The sequence below is a fragment of the Coloeus monedula genome (assembly GCF_965178545.1).
Source record: "Coloeus monedula genome assembly, chromosome: 22".
Classification (NCBI taxonomy): Eukaryota; Metazoa; Chordata; class Aves; order Passeriformes; family Corvidae; genus Coloeus; species Coloeus monedula.
Window position 1 is genome coordinate 4,604,558 of NC_138802.1, and position 22,278 is coordinate 4,626,835.

Here is a 22,278-nt window from a genome sequence, read left to right on the forward strand (position 1 = left end):
TGAGGGAACACAAAGGAATTCAGGAAAGGATTATTCATGTGAGCAAAAGTCACCCAGATTTAGTGAGATGTAAGGCAGTGAGTAGCTCATTGAGTTTGTTCTCTTACATTCTGTAAGCAACAAGACAACTCTAAATCACAAAATATTTGAAGGAATAAAAACCAAAAGTACTTGTCTATCTCAAAGCTCTTCCCTAAAACAGCAATAACCAAATTTTCTCCACATCTTCTACACAGAAGGATTTAAACAATTCTCTGAGTTAGAAGAAAACTGTCTAAGAAAGTTTTGGAAAATCCCAATACAATAAAATATTTCTACAAGGAAAATGGTATTACAATAGCAACTTAGTAACTTTTAACTTCTTTTCAGGAAAATCAAAACAACATTTACTAAAAAAGGAGAATAATTTCCAAATGCACTGGATTAATTAAAAAAAATTAGCAGTGGAATATCAAGCTGCTTTTCTTCCAGGTCACTCCTTTTTTCAAAGCCAACCCAGATCGATTGAAAAAAAAATTGATTAATAATAGAAAGCTGCCTGGTGCCTTATTTCACTTCTCACTGTGGATTATGTAATTGAAGACAGCATTAGCAAATTTGCTGGGAAATGCCACAACTGCGGTTTAGATATATTTTACTTTTTTAACTTAAGAAAAGCAGTCTAAGGAAGTGCGGTTAAAAACGCAAAAGTATGAAAAAAATACAGAACGCTTCAGAATCTGAGTTACCAAATGACCCAAGAATTTTTATTCTGTTAGATAACTACAAACACACGCTTTAAGCAGAACTAAGTTAGCAGCTAGAAATACAACTTGTAACAACCATGAAGGCCAGATTGTTATTTTAAGTCAAACACAAAAACCCGACAGAGATAAAGTAACAGTGTGTGCAAGGTGCTTGTAGTACTTCCAAAAGTTTATACTTAGAAACACAGTTTAAGGGGCCAACACAGGCAATTTAGTGCTGAATTTTTAAATTTTCTTAAATAGTTAATTTATTTTCTTATTCCTGAAATGAAGGCTTATTTTCTCCCATTCTTAAATCCACAGGCAGGAGCAAGGCTGGAATGAGTGATACCAATTTCACTCGGCTGTTCGGAAAGCTCACAGCAGCTGTCCTAGGAACAGGGGGCACTGCTGGAGAGGTGAAGATGGGAATTTAAAGCAATACAAGTCTCCCATTCAAAGGCCCCCCTATATGGGGGTTAAAAGAAAATTTGCACTGCTTAGAAGACCTCAAATGCATGAGATACTCCCCAGACAGATGCTTCGATGAGAGATACTGTCCCCTGACATCTCAAATGCCGCTTTTGAACTGGAGTTGCATAAACCTTCTTGCAAATCAATGTGATTTGTGGAAATCAGAGTAAATGCCATTTTAAGACTTTGTTCCAGATGATCTTGATGACCTCTTCCTTCCTCCCTCATCTTTTCCCAGTCATTGGTTAGGAAACTTTGAAGCCTTGAGCTCCTATCTGAGTCTTTCATTAAATTTATTGGAAATAGAGCTTAGATAATAATATAATTTCATTTATCCTTGCTACAAATGTACAACTTGCACATCCCTCTATAAGCTACTTTCCAACTCATACACAATCATTTTTTTCACAAGCTCTCTTCTATTTAGGAATAAACTCTTAAACTTAGTTCAAGTACAAGCCTAATAAATTTGTGTAACTTAAGAACCAGACAATCAGGGCATCATTTGACCATGATTTCCATTTGGGATGACATCCAGATGGCAATCCAAGGCCTACCTTTTATAAACAGGATGCATATTTATGGCACTCTCAAGTACAACTAATTATTTGGAACTACATGAGAATGCCTAAGAAATTATTAACAAAAAAAGAAAAACTGCAAGGATTTCCACTATCACAGAATTTAATCTGCCTATTTCATCCCTACATTTTCCTGTTCCCCAGCAGCAATTTGACACTGTTTCAGCAATAGTCACACTTTCAGACAAGAGAAAAAACAGTATAGCTTTTAGGATGACAGAGTTCATTTACATGTGGGAAGCAGAAGCCTGAAGTAGCAGTTTGCATTCAGCCTGATATAAACCGAGGCACAATATTATTTGTAACAGCCAACCATAATTCACCCACCTTCACCTCACACCGTCTCTGGGCCAGTGTTAATTACTACGAGTATCCCTATAGTTCACACTCTCCCTGAAACCCGGTAAGAACTAAGGGAAGCAGCAACATTAGTAATAGAACCATTTAAGGTAACAAAGCCTTAAAAGATTTATTAGCAATGGTTTGAGACTTTAAAACCATACTGAACAATCACCAGGGGCTGTCCACAACACAGGTGACCCTCACACAGGTGCTTTGCCTGCACTACAATAGAGAAATATTTTAGGAGTTGACACAACTGTGGCTGAGAGGTCATGCAGTTTCACAACCCACTCCAGCTGCATTATGCAGCATATGCTTTCAGAAGAATGAAATTACAGACTTCCCCCCCCCTTGAGAGCCTGATGGCACCAGAGCAGCTCCCAGAGAGGCACCCGCCGAGGAGCCCCGGGCCTGGCTGATGTAAGGGGAACACAGTGAGGGCCAGAGCACCTCCAGAGACAGAAATAAGCATGGGAGAAAGAAAACAGTGTCCTCTTCTCTCCCCAAAAAAGGCTACTTTAGAGATATTACTCCCAACCATGTAGCAGGGCAAGTTTTCATTCTGGGTAACATCAGTATCTTTCTTCCTTCAAAACCAGACTTTCGATCTGCCAAAAAATCCATAACGGAAAAGAGATTTTAGCCTTGTTTGATCACAGTTTGGAGCCTTAAAGCAGATTACAGCCTGATTAAAAAACTGGATATCTTTAGGTATGACCATCTTTTGAATGACCATCCTTTCTTTAAAAAGAAAAATGCTTTAACTTCTGAAAAGGTACTTTTTTTGAAAAAGACTGAGTGAGTCTGAAGTCAGAGGCTTCATGTGTTCTTTTTGAACTAAACACTCCGTCAATGTTACTGCTCACTGCTACAAATTATTCCTGTCATATACAAAGAAAGAAACGCCCTGATGGGACAAAAAAAAAAATCCACACTACTTCTCTCAAGAACACATGAACCCAACTTGCAAAGTGAACCCAAGCTGTTCTCTTTTTATTTCCTTAGAAGGAGAATTATTGAAAGATCTTGTGCTAATGCATCTGATTGAGCAAATTTCCCTACAAGCTTGACAGGCAGAACAGAAGCACATTAACTACAACCTGGGAGGAACAATGATAAATGTTTAACAAAAAAAAAAAAAAAAAAAGAAATTTGAGAAAATGCAAAAGCAACAACAAAAAAATTAATGTCAGCTATTGTTGGTCATGCACTGGCAGCTGCTGGCTCTGAACTGTGTGGTTAAGGCAGAGATAACAGCTTGGCTCTGATAAAAATCTGTGACAGTACCCAAGTTCACCAGGTTTTTCCTTTTTAGGGGGTTGCATTTCCACCACTCTCAATACCATTTTATCCTACTAAATTTCTTTCTAGATCTCAAATGCACCTTAGGAACAACACACAGTGTTTCAATGTATGAAAATAAATTAGCAAGAACTGCCTTTTCCTCCAGGATTCCTGAGCTGCTGTGCATGGCAGAAGGAAGATGTAGAAGATTTATTCCAGCTAAGAACAGCTATGGCCAAGCCAGGCAGGAGCCATCAAACACAAACACCTGCAGAATATGAAGTAGTTTGAATGCAGAATACAAAACCAAAAATATCTAGCAGGGAGATGGGGACCTGGAGGAAGTGCCAGGTGCCATCCTAGATACACTCCAAAGGAGATTACGGACCTTGTGTCAGGGATCACTGGCAAACAGGGCAGCTCAAGGTCAGGGCGAGCAGTTCAGTGTGAACTTTGTGTCTGCCCAGGCCTGGTCAGCTCCTGGCTCACCTACACTTCACAACTTCAGTCTGTCCTGCCTCTTCTGGTAAATCAGTCTGACTTACAGCACGACAGGATTCTGTCATTCATTCAGAGAGAGGATTCCTCCTGCAACATGAACATGTTACAGCAATGAAAGCCTTGATCGACTGATTGGGCAAAACAGCCCATTTTTAATACCTGTGAAATGGTCACCTTTTCTCATCTGTCAAGAGTTCTTTAAATAAATGGCAGGAACAAGGTTATTTGTCAAATGCTAAATATCTTAACTGTTCAAGCATAAGACCTAAGATGCATTAAAAATTCAAAAGGATATTTGTTTTACTGAATACAGAATAATCATGAGTTTATCTAATAACTACATGGTCTGCATCACTAAATCATAATACACCTCTCAAATAATGTCTTGTCTAGTCATTCCTAAGGTATTAAACTGTCAGTTTACTTTTCTGGAAAACATGTTCCTAAAGGACACACTCATTCACAGTTGTAAGAATTTGGCAATTCTTACTTGGTTATATTCTCTTCTCAATGTGTAAGACAACAGCATGCAACATAGGCCAAAATAAAATTTAAAAAATTTATTGATCAGTTTAGGTCACTCATTAATTCAAATTTCACAACCCTCTAGCAAGTTTCTTAAATAGCTATTTAATTCAAATATTACCTTATACTAACTCTCAATTTTTCACACACATAAAGATAACTCATAAAAATCTTTCTTCTCCTCATCCCTTTGTATCATATAATTAGAATTATTTATTTTTACATTAATTACTTTTCAATCATGTTCATCATAACTTCCTTTATTTCCCAAAACCCCTCAAGTCTAGGGTTAAGAAGCTTCCATATCCAAGGATACAGCTGAATCTACAAAAGCAGGGATATGAGTAGAAACCATTCTGGAATCCTCACTGCAGCTACTGCTACCAAATCTGCAGGAAAAAAAGTGTATATTTCTTGTAAGAAGATTCCTGTGAATTGCAAATATTAGCAGATGTTACTACAAAAACTGAAATACCTGTGAGTAAATGTAGAGTAAAAAAAAAACTCCAATGAAACCTGTGAAAAACAGAACTATAAAATTTCAAAATATCCAATGAAGTGCCTTATCATTTTAGAGCTGAAACTTCAACATTTCAAATCAACTAAATACTAAGAATTTGGTCTTTCTGTTTCATGAGACAATAATATAATTCCATAAATAGATTATTCTTGGTTATTCTGAAGTACTTCTTCAATATTGTGCTTGGAGTTGGTTTTTGCTGGGTTGCTTTTTATTCAGTAATTGTGAGCCTTGGTAAGGAGCTTGTGCTTATAAAAAGGACAAAAATATTTACTGCTCCTAATTCTGAAATCTGTAAAATCCATAACAGTTAAAACATAAAACCTACAAAACAGCACAAAACCAAAACCCAGAAACCAAATTAGTTTACTGATATTTTTACCTATAAAATCATGAATGCAAATCAAACTTCTATGCCATGAAAAATTACCTTAGAAATTATTCTGTCTGGCTTTTCTGATTTATCATATAATCAAATTCTTGCAGGTTGTTTTTCTAGCCTTTCAGGTAAAACATAGGCACACAAATTCCAGGTGCTAAGATAATGCAGATTTAGGAAAAAAAATAATACAGCCTGCAATTTACCAGGTGTTGCTCATATATGTGCTAAATATGCTTTTCATTACAAAATAAAACTCAGTGCTGGAATTTCAGTTTGTATTTGCTTAACCTATGAAATACTGTTCAAAATAACTAATTGTGGTGCACTACAGCCCCCCCTCCCCAATCTCAAATAAAAAACTTACACAATAACTGTTCTCAATATCTGACCTTGTTTCCAATGTGAGTTCCACAGTCAGCTGCACTACCTGTAAGATCAGGCCCTACATTTAAAGTTTAAAAAAATTGTAACGATACTTCTTAAAATATTATCTTTCTTAGTTCATCTGTAACCTCCAGAGAATTACAAAATGTACATATTCCCACGCAACAGGAATTGATACATCTGTGCTACAACTGTGAATACTTCCCTTTTATATCTACTCCCTGTAACTAAAGGCTTTATTGTGATTTTGGCCTAAAACGTTAGTCAAAATGTCAGTTATATAAGGCCACGCGTGGAGGCACACGCACTCTGAAAAACCCTGCTGCTGAATTAGTCATGGAAAAAATAATGGATGTCTGGTCTGACATATATATTCACAGCGGGAATAATGCGTTTATACCACCCGAAACTCCTGTCCCACCCTCCCTCCTCGGCCGAAGTCAGCCAGGAGCAGCCATTCCCACCGCCTGCGAAATTCCATAACCAACAAATCGGCCTAGAAACAACAAGGAATTAAAAACCGCAGGGAATAACAGGACCGGAATTCTTCATTTGGCTCGACTGACGTACCCCCAACCCCGGGCTCAGCCTTCCCTTCCCAAAGGATCCCGGCGCCCCCGGGCTCAGCTCCCCCTTCTCCAAAGCGGGATCGCGACGGCCCCGAGCTCAGCTCCCGCCTCCCAAGGAGAGATTGCGACGGCCGTGGGCTCAGCCTCCTCTTCCCAAGGAGGGATCGCGGCGGCCCCGAGCTCAGCTCCCGCTTCCTAAGAAGGGATCGCGGCGGCCCCGGACTCCGCTCCCTTTCCCAAGGAGGGATCGCGGCTGCCGCGGGCTCGGCCCCCGCCCCACGCGGGATCGCTGCGGCGGCCCCGCGTGTCCCGCCGCCGGAGCGGGACGTTCCCCCTTCCCGCGCCACTCCCGCCGCCTCTCCCAACTTTTCCAGCTAAAACTTCCACGTTCCGCCCGCGGCGCCGCCGGCCGGGCCGGGCCCTCCCCTCCCTCCTCTCCCGGGCTGCGGAAGGTCACGGCGGCCGCAGGTCGGGTTCCCCCGCGCGCTGGCGGCCGTGGGGCCAGTCCGGTCCGTACCTCTGCGGGCCTTCGGAGAGTGCCGGCGGCTGCGGGCGCTCGCTCGCTCCTCCTCGATCGCGGCCGCTATCGCCGGGTCGTCCTCGCCATTGTACCACACCAACAGCTCCTCGCCCGCCGCGATTGGCTGCCGGGACACAACACAGGGCGCGCGGCCAATCAGCGCGCGCGTTGTTGGCGGGGCGGGGAGCGGCCGCGGCGGCGCCCACAGCGCTGCCCCCGCCGAGCCTCGAGGGCGCCGCCCCGCGCGCCCCCTGCCGGGCGGAGGGCGCAGCGGCCGCCCCGCCCCGCCCCCGCCCGCGCCGGAACCGCGCTGGGTCACACACGCACAGCACAGCACCCGAAAACCCTCAGAACAACAATTTTTAAAACACACACAAAAAAACGGAGAAAAAAGTCACAACCCCCCACAAAAATTCACAAGAAAATCTAGAAAAAACCCACAAAAGTGAGAAGAAAAGACCAAAATAAAAGACAACCTCGGAAAAAGACAAAAAAAAAAAAAAAAAAAAAAAAAGAACAGAAAAAAATCACAAAAGAAGACAAAATCAGAAAAAGAAAGACAAACAAAAACACAAAAAAAATCCTCACCAAAAAAAAAAAAAAAAAGAGAAAAATCATGGAATGTTAAGGGGTTAGATGGACCTTAAAGGCCATCCAGTTCCATCCCCTGCCACGGGCAGGGACACCTTCCACTGTCCCAGGCTGCTCCACGGCCCATCCAACCTGGCCTCGGACCAGGGGTGGGGCAGCCACAGCTTCTCTGGGCAGCCTGTACCAGGGTCTCACACCCTCACAGGGAAGAATGCCTTATCATCTAACCTAAATTTCCCCTCTTTCAATTTGTATCCATTGCTCCTTGGCCCATCACTACAGTTCCTGACAATACAGCAGTAGTATTAATAGTTACAGTTAATATTAATACAGTTATATAGTTAATTATTAATATAGTCCCTGTACTAACAATTAATACACAGTTGTTATATTATTATTATTTTTATAGCTGAACCTTCCAGCTGTAATGTCCCAAATTGTGGTTTGCCTCAAATAGTGACACTGATTTAAATCCCAGTGCTCACTTCTATGGATATTCACAGTTAGTTCTTTTCAGAGAGCAATCAGGTTGGAACAAACACACCTACCTTTATACAAGGCATTAAATAACATTAACTAATTATAATATAATAATAAGTAACTGCTGAGGCAGCCACTAAAGCAGGGATCTGGAATAAAATCTAAATATCCAGGAAAAGACTGCGGGAGTGTGTTAACGGGAATACAGATAATTACAACATGTTCAACACATCCACTTGATTACAAAAATCAAGGTTTGTTTGCCATTCCAAATTGATCATTTCTACTCTTTTTAATCAAATAAAAAACCAAAAACAAACAAACACCACCCCCACCCCCCCCAACTAAACTAGTCAAATGGGCACCACTGCAAATGCTACTCATATTCCCAGCACTGGCAATAAAAGAAACTCTATCGATCACTTCATTTCACATGCTCCTTAAAGTATCATCAGACTCAAACTAGTAAGTCCCCAAGTTGGCAGACTAAAGATGTATTTTTACTCACTTTTTAAATCTTCCTCATTGTTTCTTCATTTCCTGAAGCATTTTACCCAAAACCAAGAAAAATTTAAATGCCTTAACCACAATCCCCCTCCTTCAGGGCTTAATGAACATGGGGCTGGTGGAGACCAGGTCCTATTTTTAGTCATTACATCAGAGCAAAGGGTGTCCTCAGACTATTATTTCCAGTCTGAAGCCAAAGGGGAATTTTGTCTCAAGAACCAAAGTAGGATTTCTTTCTTCCACAGCCCATTTTTTAGTAGGTCTCACAGCACATGATAAAGGTGATAATTATCATCATACCCCCAGACACTGGAACAACAAGAGATGCAAGATCCTAACAACTAAGGGAAAAGTTTAACTTACAAGCAAAGCCTATGGTTTGGCTTCCTTAGTTCCAGAGGCCTGATAGGATAAATAGTGGCAAAGTTATTTGCATGGCCTTGTAGCTGGTGAGCAGCAAGGAATGCATCAGAGCTGTCTGATGCAAAAAAACTCTTATCATCTAAAAAATATACAAAGCCAGAGCAAAGATCTGGCTGAGATTTCAGGCAATGCAAACACAGGGTGGTAACAAGCACATAATTTGTTGGCTGCATGGCTGGAGCTAACGTTCAACTTGATGAATTTAGTTTTATTGTGACTGCTCTAGAACCTAAATTAAGCCCTCTAACCTTGTACTTCTAAAATGAGATGCAGCAGCAGCTTCAAAACCAGACAATTAAAGCTGCTCCCTCAGTAGCAATACAAGAGAAGGACTACACTGAGCAAGTGCCACTTGTACCACCACTCTTCCTCGTGAACACCCTCTAGTAACAACTCCAAAACCCAACCTCCTCCAAACTATTCCCTACAGATCCTTGGTGTAGCAGTGTCAGGCTGGAACAGCCTGGCTAAAAGAGGTATGAATTTTGAGAAGGTTCATGAGGTTAATAATTCCCACACACTTTTTTGTGCTTTTTGTTTTAACTGCAGCATTTAACAGTCCTTAATCTGAGTATTTTCTGTTCAAAAGGCTTTCGGTAAGTTCAAAATTTGTTATTTTCGGAGTAATATCCTAACAAGTTATTAACTTAACCTAAGTAACCTAAGAGGCTCTAGCACAGATTGCCTAAAAGTCAATTATTGTGCACTTTCAAGCACTGCAATGTGTCTTGTACAGACTGAGATGGACATTTGCCCGCCCAACCTTACCAGAATACCTATTTTTCACTACAGACGCTGCATTGTACTGTCATATTGTGCTTCTGCACCTGGGTGTGGCCTCACCTGACCAAACATAAGCAAAGTGAACATTTACTTGCGTGATTCTTTCACACTCTATAACCCAATATTATGTTGCTTTCTCTTATGTAACAGGTAGGATCTTGAGTTATTATAAACCTGTTTGGCAAAACACTCATCCATAATCAAATTAATTTCATTTTAATCAGGGACAGTTTCATAGCCAAGCTTCTTTAGACTTTTTGAAACTGAGTTTTCACTGTATTTTACTTTTTCTAGAATTCAAGTTCCGTCCTGTGTGCAGAACAACACTACACAGCAAGCTCCTCTCATGAGCAGAGGCAGGAAGAGCTGAAACTGCATCATGAGTTTAAGCCGCTCCCCTGCAATACCACAGCTCTCACACAGGCATCCTGGGGAAAGCAGATGCAAAGCAGCTTACAAATACCCTCAGCCCTTCAGTAAAGATGAAGAGAAGATAGAAGAGGACAGCATTTGCTTGTGCTCACTTCAAGTTCTATTCTGTAACTATTCATTGAGAACAGGGAACAGGGAAGTTAGAGCTCTACAGTTCCGAGGTGGTTCTACACCAAGCAAACTTGGACTTTGTTATCTTAGCAATGACGCTTGGAAATCAGCCTGTTTAACTTACAAATTAAAAACCTACAAAAAGCTGAAGGAAGCCTTGGGAAAAACAAGACCCCATGACTATACTTTCAATGCTTCAAGGTAAAGCAGAACAAAAATACACACAAGCCACTAGAATTCTCCTTTGGGGGTAAATAAAATCTGTGCTGTTTATTTGTTCAGCAAGTGGAACTCCCCTAAATTTATGAATTATGATAAAGATCAGGAAAGAACCATGTGTTGATACCTGGGCTGGTAAATTTACAGCAGGTTTGAAATGCCAGTGTAGAGACCCTAACATTATATGCAAAAGGACATTTAAGATGTTCTTTATCACATGCCTTCCTTTGTCTCGGTTAGCAGTAAGGTGTGACTGGGATAAAATTCATCAAGTTGCAAGAGGCAACAGTCAAAGGAACAAAAGGATATTCCAGTGCTGAGACAAAGTATTTGTTATTCTGTCAGCAGTGCTCAGCCTCTTCAAGCAGTAATTTTCCAAAGTGCAATATCATGCATCAAATAAACGGATTTTTAATACATGAATGCTTGTCTTTGTCAGGACTAAAACTTTTGCAGAAAAGATTCAATGAGAAATTTAAAATGTCAGAACGACTCCAAAAGCACACTTACATTAATGAGCTAGTGAGGCTGTGGGCAAAGGCAGAGGAAATCCAAAATAAAGAGTCTAGAGTAATCAAGGCTGGCTACAGAGACATATTGGGAGTCTGCCCTCTGGGAATAAACACTGCAGAGAAGTCAGTAGTCTGGCTGACAATAGTGAACCTATCCTTGAATGCCATTAGAAAGTTCAGAAAATGTTTAGAAGGTTTTTTCAATCTAGCTTGAGTGACCTAAAATATAACATTTACCTACTGCTGTACTGCCCCATAAACTTCAAAACTGCATGGGATCAACTCAATCTTTTCTTAAGCAAATACCAGTTACTAACAGATATTGTTGGCCTCACAAAGGAAATGGAAGGAACAGCAATAGTGCAAAAACAAGGCTGCATATACCCAAAACCCCCAAAAGTATTTTAAATAAAAAAAAAGTCAAGCTACACACACTCACTGCTAGAAGGTCTTGATCAGGGATTCAAGAAATACTTCAAAGCCACAATATTCTTAACCTAACATGCTCCACCACTACAGTTAAACCATTTTTTTCTTGTTTTGGGAGATAAAATGCTCCAGGAACTACATCATTTTCCCTGCCTCCCCCTCACTCCCTGAACAAAACTGAAATGCTATAAAACCATGAGAAATAGTTTCATGGAGCTACCCATAAAAGTGTCTTGACAGCCCAACTTTGTCATAAGATGCACAGACCATAAAAACTGATTACTGCAAAAACATCCTCAGCAGAAAAAGTATTGGTATCTACAAAAATAGCATAATATTTATTTCATATATGCTGTAGTTTTTCATTCTAGTTTGTATCCAATTTGGTGCTACAGCAAATCATTAGCCAATAAGATAGACTTACTGTTGAAACATCCTGTAGTTTAACAGTAAATCTTAATGTCAAAGGTATTGGCAGATAAGAATTTATACCAATGATGTGTAGCATTTGCAGTGTTTTAAATAAATTTCATAAAATGTTTCAAACTCTGTTTAATGAAAGTAGAAAGAAAAAAAAATTTTAATAAAGTAGAGTAAAGAGGTTTAATAATAAAAGATAACAAAGTAGCAGCTGTTCAGACAGTGATACCTTTAAACTCTTGTAGTATATGGTCCTGTTGATCTCCAGAGGAAAGAGATTCTGCTCCTTCCCTGAGCGGGCCCAGTTTATGTAGCGGAGCCAGTTGCCCTTCTCTGGGTCGGTGGCATCCACACACATCCAGCCCAGGTTTGGGTAATACACCTGTGAGAGAGACAGCAGACAAAAAGGACACCTGCTCACACCACTGCACTAAAACACTGCATTTCACAGCTACACAAGGTACTTGGTATCACCCCAGGCCAGAGACAACACAAAGGGCAGAGCCAGGGCTGGAGTGGGCAGTGTTGCTGCAATCTTTTAGAGAAACTGCTACAATTGGAAAAAAACCCACTTGTGGCCTGCAATCTCATCTCTGAAGGCTCTAGGCTCAAAAGCCAAAACCCCTAAAACATTTTACACTTTCTCTTCAGTTTGGCAAGCCTGAAATGATACTTTAGATTTTGCATTTAGTAAAATTACTGATTTTAAGATATGAAGGCCACAGAGCTTTATTTTTACCATCTGAGGAATTGGGAAAAGTAACAATAAATAAGCTAGAAGCATTTGCTTTATTTGGAAAGATATGGGGAAGCATACTTTAATCTCTTTTTAGGGTATAAAAGAACATTTTAACCTTTCAGAAATCTTAAACCTAAAATCTAAAATCTAAAATCTAAACCACCTTAAAAAACTGGCTACATCAATAAAATTCTGCATGTTCCAAGATGCTGTGTAAATTCTTTGGTTTCTGTTCTTGGGGAAAAGGCTGACACCTACTCCTGGTTTACATTTCCAGGCAACTTGCAATAAAGCAAGAAGGGGACTGACACCTTCACTATTTTCTGATGACAGGCAATTCTGCTTCTCTTTTAAGATACTATACATCTCCCACTCTTCTTATAATCCAAGTTAGATACCTATAAGAAGAGCTATCAATGGGTATTTTTCCTTTTCTGTTTTTCTAGAAGTCCAAAAATCTACAGTGTTGTAGCTTTTTATGTTGATACTGCACAAGTAATTCCAAGGCTTTTCAAACCGTTCTCCCATTTCAATCTTAGGTACACTTCCACAACAGCTTAGAAAATCCCCTATTTAATAAATTCTTCTTTTTTTGTGCTGATAATACTGTTGATTTAATGAAATAGAATTTTATCAATAAAAGTGAAGTTTTAATAAAAATACCACAACTATCTTATAGTTTTCTTTCCAAGCAAACAGAAAATATCTCCCTTACTTAAATGACATTATGAAATCCAGCATGGATTTCATCAGCTGATTTTGTAAAGAATGTTCACCAGCACACCCAGCCCTTGCAATATGAAAGCATAAAGAACGTCCCAGATGAGACTGCAAAAGCAATTCTTTTGGTTAAAATGGAAGAGGAGAGCCAAAGAATGCTGTGGGAGAGCTAAACAGATATTGAATATATGTATAAATGTAATTACTGATTACTTTTATACATATATATATATAACCTTACTATATTTTTATGTTACTTTATTATAGGTTTTCCACAAACCAAAATACTTCATTGCTTTTCTAATTTACAGAACATTACAGTCTAATTCACAGAATATTGTTTAAAGGCCTTGTGCACTGTGAGAAAGAAAATAGCTCCAACTCCTCTCTATAACATTGTGACTTTAAGTGATTCCTGTACCCACAATAAAACCCACTCAGCACAGCTGTGCCAGTCATTCTGAACCAGCATTTCCCTCCCTTTTCAGACACTTGTTCTCATTTTCCCAACTGTGGCTTTTCCCCAGTAGAAAAGGAAAATATGTTCTCTCCTCAGACACCACAGGCATACACTGTCACACACAACTCATCTTTTTTACAATGAGCCTCTGGTATGACAGTTCAAAATCTTTAAAATTGACTGGAGATGCCAGTTTTAGAAGTCTTACTTTTTATTCATATTAACTTGACTAAAGAAGCAAATGGAATGCTTGTGGAAAAGGCTGTTCCCCAAGTTGAGTCTCCATATACTGAACTGCTCCTACACACCACCATCCTTCTACAAACCACATTTTCCAACAGTTGAGATTCTGGACTGGTTTCAGGTATCGGCATATGGGACCAACTGCTGCAGTCTCATTTTAGCTGGTTTTTTTTCTAACTCTAAAATCACTATTAAAGCAACACACAATCACTCTGGAATCTAACAAGGGTTCCCATTATCACCTGCATTGCAAACTAGGAAACTCTGAAACAGCTCACTTGCAACTATCATTTCTCAACACAAACTGAAAACATATCCACCATGAACATTCAGCACTGAGAAACACAATTGAAAGCTCAATAATTTACTCGGCTGATTCAATCTCACCAAATGTTCCAGTACCAGATCAAAACTGGAGATACCTTATGCAGTGGAGTTTGTGATAGCATGAGCTCAATGCAACAAGCATTATACTTGAAAACTTTATTGCTTTTCTAAACGGAAATTTGCATTTATGGGAATGTCCTAGATCAGTTCCTCTGATAGAGGTTAACACTAAGCTCTGTGCATGTTTTCAGGGTTTTAGGGAGTTCCATTTTTGCAGGCAAGGGGACAGAAGGATGGATGACCATTATCAGTATCTTTAGCCTAAAAGTCCATGTTCCAGAACATTCTATGCCACAGTTCCCCCACCCCTCCCCTCCTTGACTATTCACTTTGATAAAACCATGTGCTGTGTTTGTCTTCAGAAAGACTGAAGAAGTCTTTGGAAGTGGTGATGAACTGCCTTAAGGACACTGTAGATGGGATTCAGCTCCAGATTATGACATTTACATTTTGAAATCTACATAATATCCAAGGTCGCCTGACTACCAGTGGAGCTTCCAGAGCTGTTCAGCTGCCCAGACAACACTTGCTTCAAGGCAAGCCCACCACAAGAAATACTGTAACACTTGAGAACTCTTACAAAAACTCCAAAAGCTGGTTTTCAAAGAGCAAAATGAGGAGGAGTGATGTGGCTTCCTTAAGAGATTCCATATCCTCCTAATTTCATAAGCAGTTGACAGCACTCAGTTGCACTCAGGGTTCACGCCAACAAACCAAAGATCAGCAAAAAATTCTTAAGGACAGGTGTGATCCACACACAGCATATAAAAAATACAGCAATTTCAAACAATGCCAATAGTTTATAAAGCTTTGTAATTCAGAATGGTTGCTCCATCCAAATGTCTATAAATAACTGTTAGTAATGGCAGTAATAGATAGCAATTACCTTATATCAAGTCTATTTCTAAAATATCTGGAAAAAGTAAAAGCTAAAAACAAAATATTGACCTGGTGACAGGCCCATTTTTCCATTTACAGACTGTTTCTTACCTCCCACATGTACACATTGCTCTTAACTTGAGATCTTTTTTTCTTGTCACCAACAAATGGCCCAAACTTCTTGCCTTTCAAAATTGACTTTGTTGCCCAGACACCTGAGGAGATATGTATCAGGAGTTAAAACTATCCTAAGTTATTTCAGGCAAATCTTCTACTCACAATTCGTATTTCTTAAGACTGTTACATGTGTCTCTCGGACTGGGGAGCTGTCCACTCTTCCCAAGAGGAATTATTTCAGACAAATACACCAGACATCATCTCTACCCAGCACACGAGGGATCCATGCTTTCACAGCAACTCCAATTTATGTGAGCTACTGTAAAAATCTTCATTCTCTTTTCACAGCTGTAGCACTCACCAAGCCGAGTCTTGTCAACAGCAGATGGGAAGAGCCTCACGTCCTCAGGAAGGCCCCTAAGCACGTGCTCAGGAACATCATCCAAGGTCTCCACAGCAACAGGAGAGTCAGCTGTGTTCTACAAGTCAAAAAGCCAACCACCATTAACAGGCAGAAACAACTACACAGCAGGCGATCAACCCACACGAGCTTCAAAACCTTCTGACTTGCATCAAAGTAAAATTTCCAAACTGAGGATAATTCCACATATATTCATTAGCAATCATTTATTTCCCTTTTTCAAAGGATGACTTACAGGCATAGTCAGCCTAATCAGTCCCCCAAAATCGAACTAAAATAGTTTCTCATCTTGCCTTAAGTGACCAAGTACCCCTTGTGAGAAAGACTAAAAGGTACCTTCAGGAGAAAACCAGACTCAAAGTTCCAACAAGTGCATACAATTGAAAAACCCGGAAAGTTATTTGCTCTGCTGTTCAAAGTGAGAGTGTTGCAGTAAATTAACTACTCCAGACACTAGCACTTGCACTTGGGATACACCGTCTATTCTACCACAGTGTAGCAGGATGCTCTGCCTGGAGTGGGGTAAGACAATGCCCTATTTGCAAAGCTATCAGTGGTGAATGGAGGGGGGTGGAGTCATGCTGCTTTTGGTGTTGAATAATGCTAAAACCAGGCAGACTCATCAATCCCAAAATTAAACATGCTGATGGTGAGGAGAAGATGTCACAGAGCTGATAAAGTACCCGAGAAAGGAACAAACAAGTGATACTACTGATAACCTGCCCAAAGCCGCTGAGCTGGCACCGCTGCCTGGGGACACCTGACTGACAGTCCAGCACTTCATCCTAGAAAAGCCCAGGCCCGCTTCTGAACAGGGTCTTCTGACACACCCCTACTTGCAGTGCGTGTGGAGATTCCCCCCTGGAGTGGTGATGCCCCTCAAAGGCATCTTTAAAGCTCATCCAGTGCCACCCCCTGCCATGGGCCAGGACACCTTCCCCTACCCCAGGTTGCTCCAAGCCCCGTCTAACCTGGCCTTGGACACTGCCAGGGATGGGGCAACCACAGCTTCTCTGGGCACCCTGTGCCAGGGCCTCCCCACCCACACAGTCAAGGATTCCCTCCTGATAGCCAGTCTAAACCTACTCTCTGTCATCGTGAAGCCATTCCCCCTTGTCTTGTCCCTACAGTTCTTGTTGATTAAAGTATGTGTATGTCAAGTTTACTGCTCTGCAACAAAGAGTATAAGCTAAAAGCAGCTTTTAAAGAGAACAAAGGGATTTAAATAGTTATTTCAGTATCATAAATGTTAGTCACATTTCCTACATCAAGCAACAGCTCAGAACTTTAGCCAGCAGCTTATAATTAATATAAGAAGTTTTAAGATATTTTTATATTAAAGTTTGATAGGCAATATAAAACTAATAAATTATTTACTGCCCAGTAAGTGATTAGTTCCATTTTAAGGAGCCTCCAAGGTTCAATCTTATTTTTATAGTACTGTTCATACTGTTACTACTCACACTTGTCATAAAACAACCTGCTCCCTATTACCTACTTACAATTAACAAAACACTATTTCTGATAGAAATTACCATAATTTCAAAGTTACAAGAATGCAAAGTTTCCTATAAAATGTGTCTACATTCTGAAAGAACTGTGCTTGGTGAGAACTAAGCCTTTATTGAACCACATGTCCTAAAAAAACTCCCTGCCCTTTAACATGGAGCTCTAATCATTCTGGTCAGGAACAAACACTGGTGGTAATGGCAGGAACAACTCTAATATTAAGGATGCTATAGTTGAGCTCTGAAACCATTTTTAGGAGAGGTTAAACCGAGAAATTTGTCCAAATAAATTCCGATTTTTTGGAAATTATTCTGGCTTCTACCTATAAAGCAGAGTTACAATAGTAGTTTTCATATACTGAGTAATACTCAAGAGTATTTTCCAGTGAGTACTTTTGAAATATGCTGAATTTTGAATATACTGGAAATGTATTTTAAAATGCAGCTAAATATGCTATCAAATTTCATGGTTTTTATCTCTAAAGCAAAAGAGATAAAGCTTCTCAGCCTTTGCTCCTCAGCACCCAGTCTTCGTCAGGGTGCTGCTATGGCAATGATTCACTATGTTTGAAAACCCAATTTGCTGAGTGGAGTTACAAGAACAAATCTGCCAGTTTTAACTGCAACAACGAGGAAAATGACAGAACTGGAGTTAGAGCAAGGTTATTCTAGTGCTGCCTTCATAAGCCTTAACAGCTGCACAGAGAGCTCCCAGAGAGCTATTTGTAGGGGAGAAAGACCCCCAAATTGGAAACTATGGAAGGGAGAGAATGCCAGAAATCCCTTCCCGTCCAAGAGTGAAGACACCAAGGAGAAATACTTATTCATTAGTTAGAATAGCTGAAGTCTATTCAAAGCAGAGCAAAGCTTTATTTCGCTCTTCCAACAACCCAAAAGGAAAAATACTGATGAAAGCAGCCTGATTTTCAGACATCTGTTTGCCTTGAACTGATATGCAAGAAGCCATGTCTCAGCTGAAAAAGAAACATGCTCTTCTCAGCATATCAAAGAAACCTGAACATCTTTCAGTATGTTATCCTAGGATTTCATCAGGGGAGAACCGAGCCTATTTTTCCCAGTGGTTTCTAACAAATTATATACAGACATAGAAGAGGGTGGCTGACAGCTCTCAGAATGGTGCACTTCCAGTTTGAAGCTAAAAGCAGGATGGTTTTTTTGGCTGGGTTTCATTTGGGGGTTTAGTTTCCTTGGAGAGTGTTGTTTTTGGTTTGGGGTTTTGATGAGCAGTTAAAAACCTCAACTGCTGATGAACAGTTAAAAATCTTAAGCCTGCAAATAAATTTTAACCTATCAAAGCTGAAAAGTGAGACTCAACTGATTCAGACAGAAGTGTACAGCACTGTGATATATCTTTGATTTTCCTGGTATATTTCTTAATAGCCACACCTCCTTTTAACCATAAATATCCCCAAACTGTTCTACCATTTAAGAAGTGTATTTGTGTGGAGTAGTATACAACCAGAACTTTACTGTGCACCTACCTTCATAAATCAGAGATTAGCAGGACATTCAGAGAACACTTAAGACTCATCCAACACTTGTCATATTAATGGATTTCATAAGTACTAGAAAACGGGATATGGCCTTTACACAACAATACATTTCACACCTCAAATGAATGGTAATAAGTAATCAAATTCAAAACAGGAAAATAAACAATTTAGTTCAGTCAAATCAGTGCAATCTCTTTTTATTTGCAATTTAGATGTAGCTACTTGAAATTTTTTCCAGATCACAACTTGTCCCCAAGCAATGTCTGTCTACCAAAAAGAAATACTGTATTTCAATCACTTTTCTACCAAGACTTAACAATCACATTTAAATTTATTTTCCTGTTTATAAAATTCACCTCTTGATAAGGGTAGAGCACTTGTGCACATCCTACAGCCAACTTTTGCATTTATCTGAAGCCTTAACACAATACTTTTCACTCCCTCCAAGGCTGCAAGTTTGAATACAAAAACACCTAAAGCTTGTTTCACTTTTAAGCTTCTTACTCTGAAGTTAATCAGAAAATTACATTCTAGCATTTAAATCAGCCGGTATGAAGTGTCTTTAGAGCAATGCCAAAGGATCCTATGAGGGCTGAAGTGGTGCCTTAACTGAAACTTTTCCTGTTTGCATCAAATCCAGAGTTCAGACACTCTGACGGTACCTTTTAACACATTTTTACACCACTTATGAACTAATTGCACTTATGAACCAACCACAGAATAGTCCATAACGTTACAAACAAGCGGAGTAGAAAAGGCACCTGCAACAAGTATTTACAGGTGGTCAGAAATTGGAGCGAAAAGGAAAGAAACCATCCTGAACAGTGCAATGAATGACAAATACCCAGTCAGTATCGTGTTAGGGTGGAAACAGCATTAGGAAAACCGAGAAGATAAAGGAAAGGATGCCACTGAAGAGGGAAGGAGGAGATGGCAGAGAAGTTAAAAGAGGTAGTTGAGGAAGAGTAGTTGTGCCAGCTAGCACAGGAAAGCAGAAAGGTCTCTCCTTGTCCAGGCACCTTACCTGGCTACCCCTCTTTGTGCCACAATTTCACACCATTTGTGTGCTTGAAAATTAAAGAGGTATTGGAAATATTTGAAATAATCATTGAAAAATTCAGAAGGAATGGGGGGAGGAAGTTGCAGTACAAGAGCAAGTGTCATTTGTTCCTGTACTCGTCAGCACGTTTTAAGTAACTGCCCATGCTGTTTTCCAGGTAGCAACCAAATTCCTTCTACTCTGTCTTACTGCAGTCTGAAATGTAGTAAATGCTACCAATCAAACCCCATGTTTGCTTGGTGTTTTTAAAATAAATTATTCAGCTATTCTGACAAACTAATTTACATATTAGAGGAAGATCTCCTTTTAAAAGAGGACACATACTGCCTATCCTGAGACAGCAATCTTCCAAGAAACCCAAAACCATAAATTCCAACAACAGATGGGGTTTTTCTTAATCCTCCTTCTCCTTACAACAAGAAGGTCATATCAAAGTATTTATGAAAATGTTTTCCTTCACTACTTCAAGAGTTCTGTGGGATAAACCACAAAACTAACAGTCTTTTCACATAAACCGAATCAACACCAGAGCAGTTAGTTTCAGGGTCACCAAAGTCACACCAAAAGCAGAGACAAGCAGAATCAAAGAAATATGAGAACAAACCACTTGAAAGATGTTTGGCATCAGGCAAAAACATTTCTTATACAGACCTGGCACTACAACTTGTCAACAGTGAATGAAATGACAAGGGCAGTGCAAGAAAAAACACCACAGGGTTGATGCTAAATACACACTTAATACGAATGGCAGGTGAACAACTAAAAGCCGTATGGGCTCCATGTGCTTTGGAAACCAAAGGTGAAAGCCAGAAACACCAAGGAGGACCCTAACCTGTTGTAAGAACTCCCAGAGGAAGGGTCATCTCACCCTTTAATTGTAAGATGACACACACCACAGCACAGCATAAATGAGATCATAGAGCAGCCATATATACAGCACAGAAATCTGATTTAATTCTAGAAACAAATCAGCATGGAGGAACACAACAACAGACAGGCCATGACGGGACATGGACACACAAATGGGAAGGAAACAGTCGATAACAATTACAGATTAGGATCTACAATTTTCAGAGTTTTAATAGAATCCAAAGCTTATTGGAATGACTAATAAAGCAGGATTATTCCTCAAGCAGAGAGAGCCATAGGCTGCTGGCTTCATGCCACTGAGTGCATCAAAACAAATCATACCGGTGAAAAAATTTCAAGTCTCAACAAAAATTTTGAAGTAACAGTTAACCCTGCTCCCCAAAATAGACTATTAATGCTTAAAAGTGTGCTAATGCAAATGTCATTTCTATTTTATATATATAAATTATATTTGTCTATAGATATAAAACAAGTATGCATTTTTACAATAAGTATTTCAACACTCTGATAGAGATTATATTTTGCTTTTTACCTTTTTAATATGTACAAACATATTGAAGAGTTTTTACTTTAAATCAGAGAAAAAAAGCAAGAGGAAACATCCCACCAACCCAATCCATGCTGTAATTACTTATGTATATACTTCTATGACTTCACAGAAAACACACTTCAGCAAATGCTAACTGTATTCAGGCCTGCTGCTGATCAAATAAGGATAATAAAAGCACATGCTGGCTACAGGCACTGAAGTATACAAAGCATTTTATAAAACTCTGTACTGTGGTTGTTTCTGAGTCATAAAGCTTCTGTTCATGGCTGACTTTTTCAGCAAAGTAAAAACGGCTTTCCTGCAGTGTGATACCCTATGATCACATGCCCATGCCAAAGGGGCTTGGTAAAACCAGCCAGAAAGAGAAGGACTTGTGAGAAAAATTTGAGGCAACACATACTTTTTCTCTATCTCTAAGTAATACAGCTGTGTGACAGACAAACTGATGGACTACTTGGATAAACAAACGCAGAATAAAATGCCGATTAGAGCAACACCCTCCAGTCAGGATACTCCATACAGCAAAGTGCTGCTCCACAAAGGAAACATGCTTTCCCAGTCTCTCCACTTGGTTCCAGGAGATTCCAGAAAAGTGTGAGATTTCCCAATCAATAAATTTGTGGCAGACTGTTGACTGCACATTTGAAAAAGGAAAGTGACTATAAAAAGATTTTTAAAAATGGAAGCCTTCAATTTTCAAACCACTTTTATAAGGAACTGAATTATTACGTACAGCTTCAGGAGGAAATAGAATTTTCTGGAGAGGCGTTCTTAGAAGAGGTGCCAGGAGTAATAACTTATACACTGCTAAAGGAAATTCACAAAAACCTTGAATCCATGAAATAACAGACATCTCACAAGCATACACGCTGTAGAATGGATGATTATGAAATCTAATGCAACTGAAGATTTTAAAGAACTTTTATTTAGTGGATGATTTACTTTTCTTATTAATAATTAACTGTTCTAAGTATTTTGATAAAGTCTTACATTTCTACTCACCTGATTCATTTTGAATTCCTGCTGTGCTCTGAAAAGATACACACAACAAAGAAACTCCTTTGATTACATGAACCCTAAAAAGAAAAACAGACAA

At 39.6% G+C, this 22,278-nt stretch overlaps 1 protein-coding gene across 1 annotated transcript in view; it reads right to left on the reverse strand.

The window, feature by feature from the left end:
• PRDM2 (PR/SET domain 2) overlaps positions 1–22,278 on the reverse strand; it is a 62,177-nt gene that overhangs the window by 32,857 nt on the left and 7,042 nt on the right. The window contains exons 2-6 of the mRNA XM_082295786.1: positions 22,185–22,258; positions 15,621–15,738; positions 15,254–15,357; positions 11,944–12,096; positions 6,805–6,931 (exon numbers count right to left, since the gene is read on the reverse strand). Of these exons, the coding sequence (XP_082151912.1) occupies positions 6,805–6,931; positions 11,944–12,096; positions 15,254–15,357; positions 15,621–15,738; positions 22,185–22,193 (511 nt within the window). The 5' untranslated portion in view covers positions 22,194–22,258. The remainder of the gene's footprint in view (positions 1–6,804; positions 6,932–11,943; positions 12,097–15,253; positions 15,358–15,620; positions 15,739–22,184; positions 22,259–22,278) is intronic.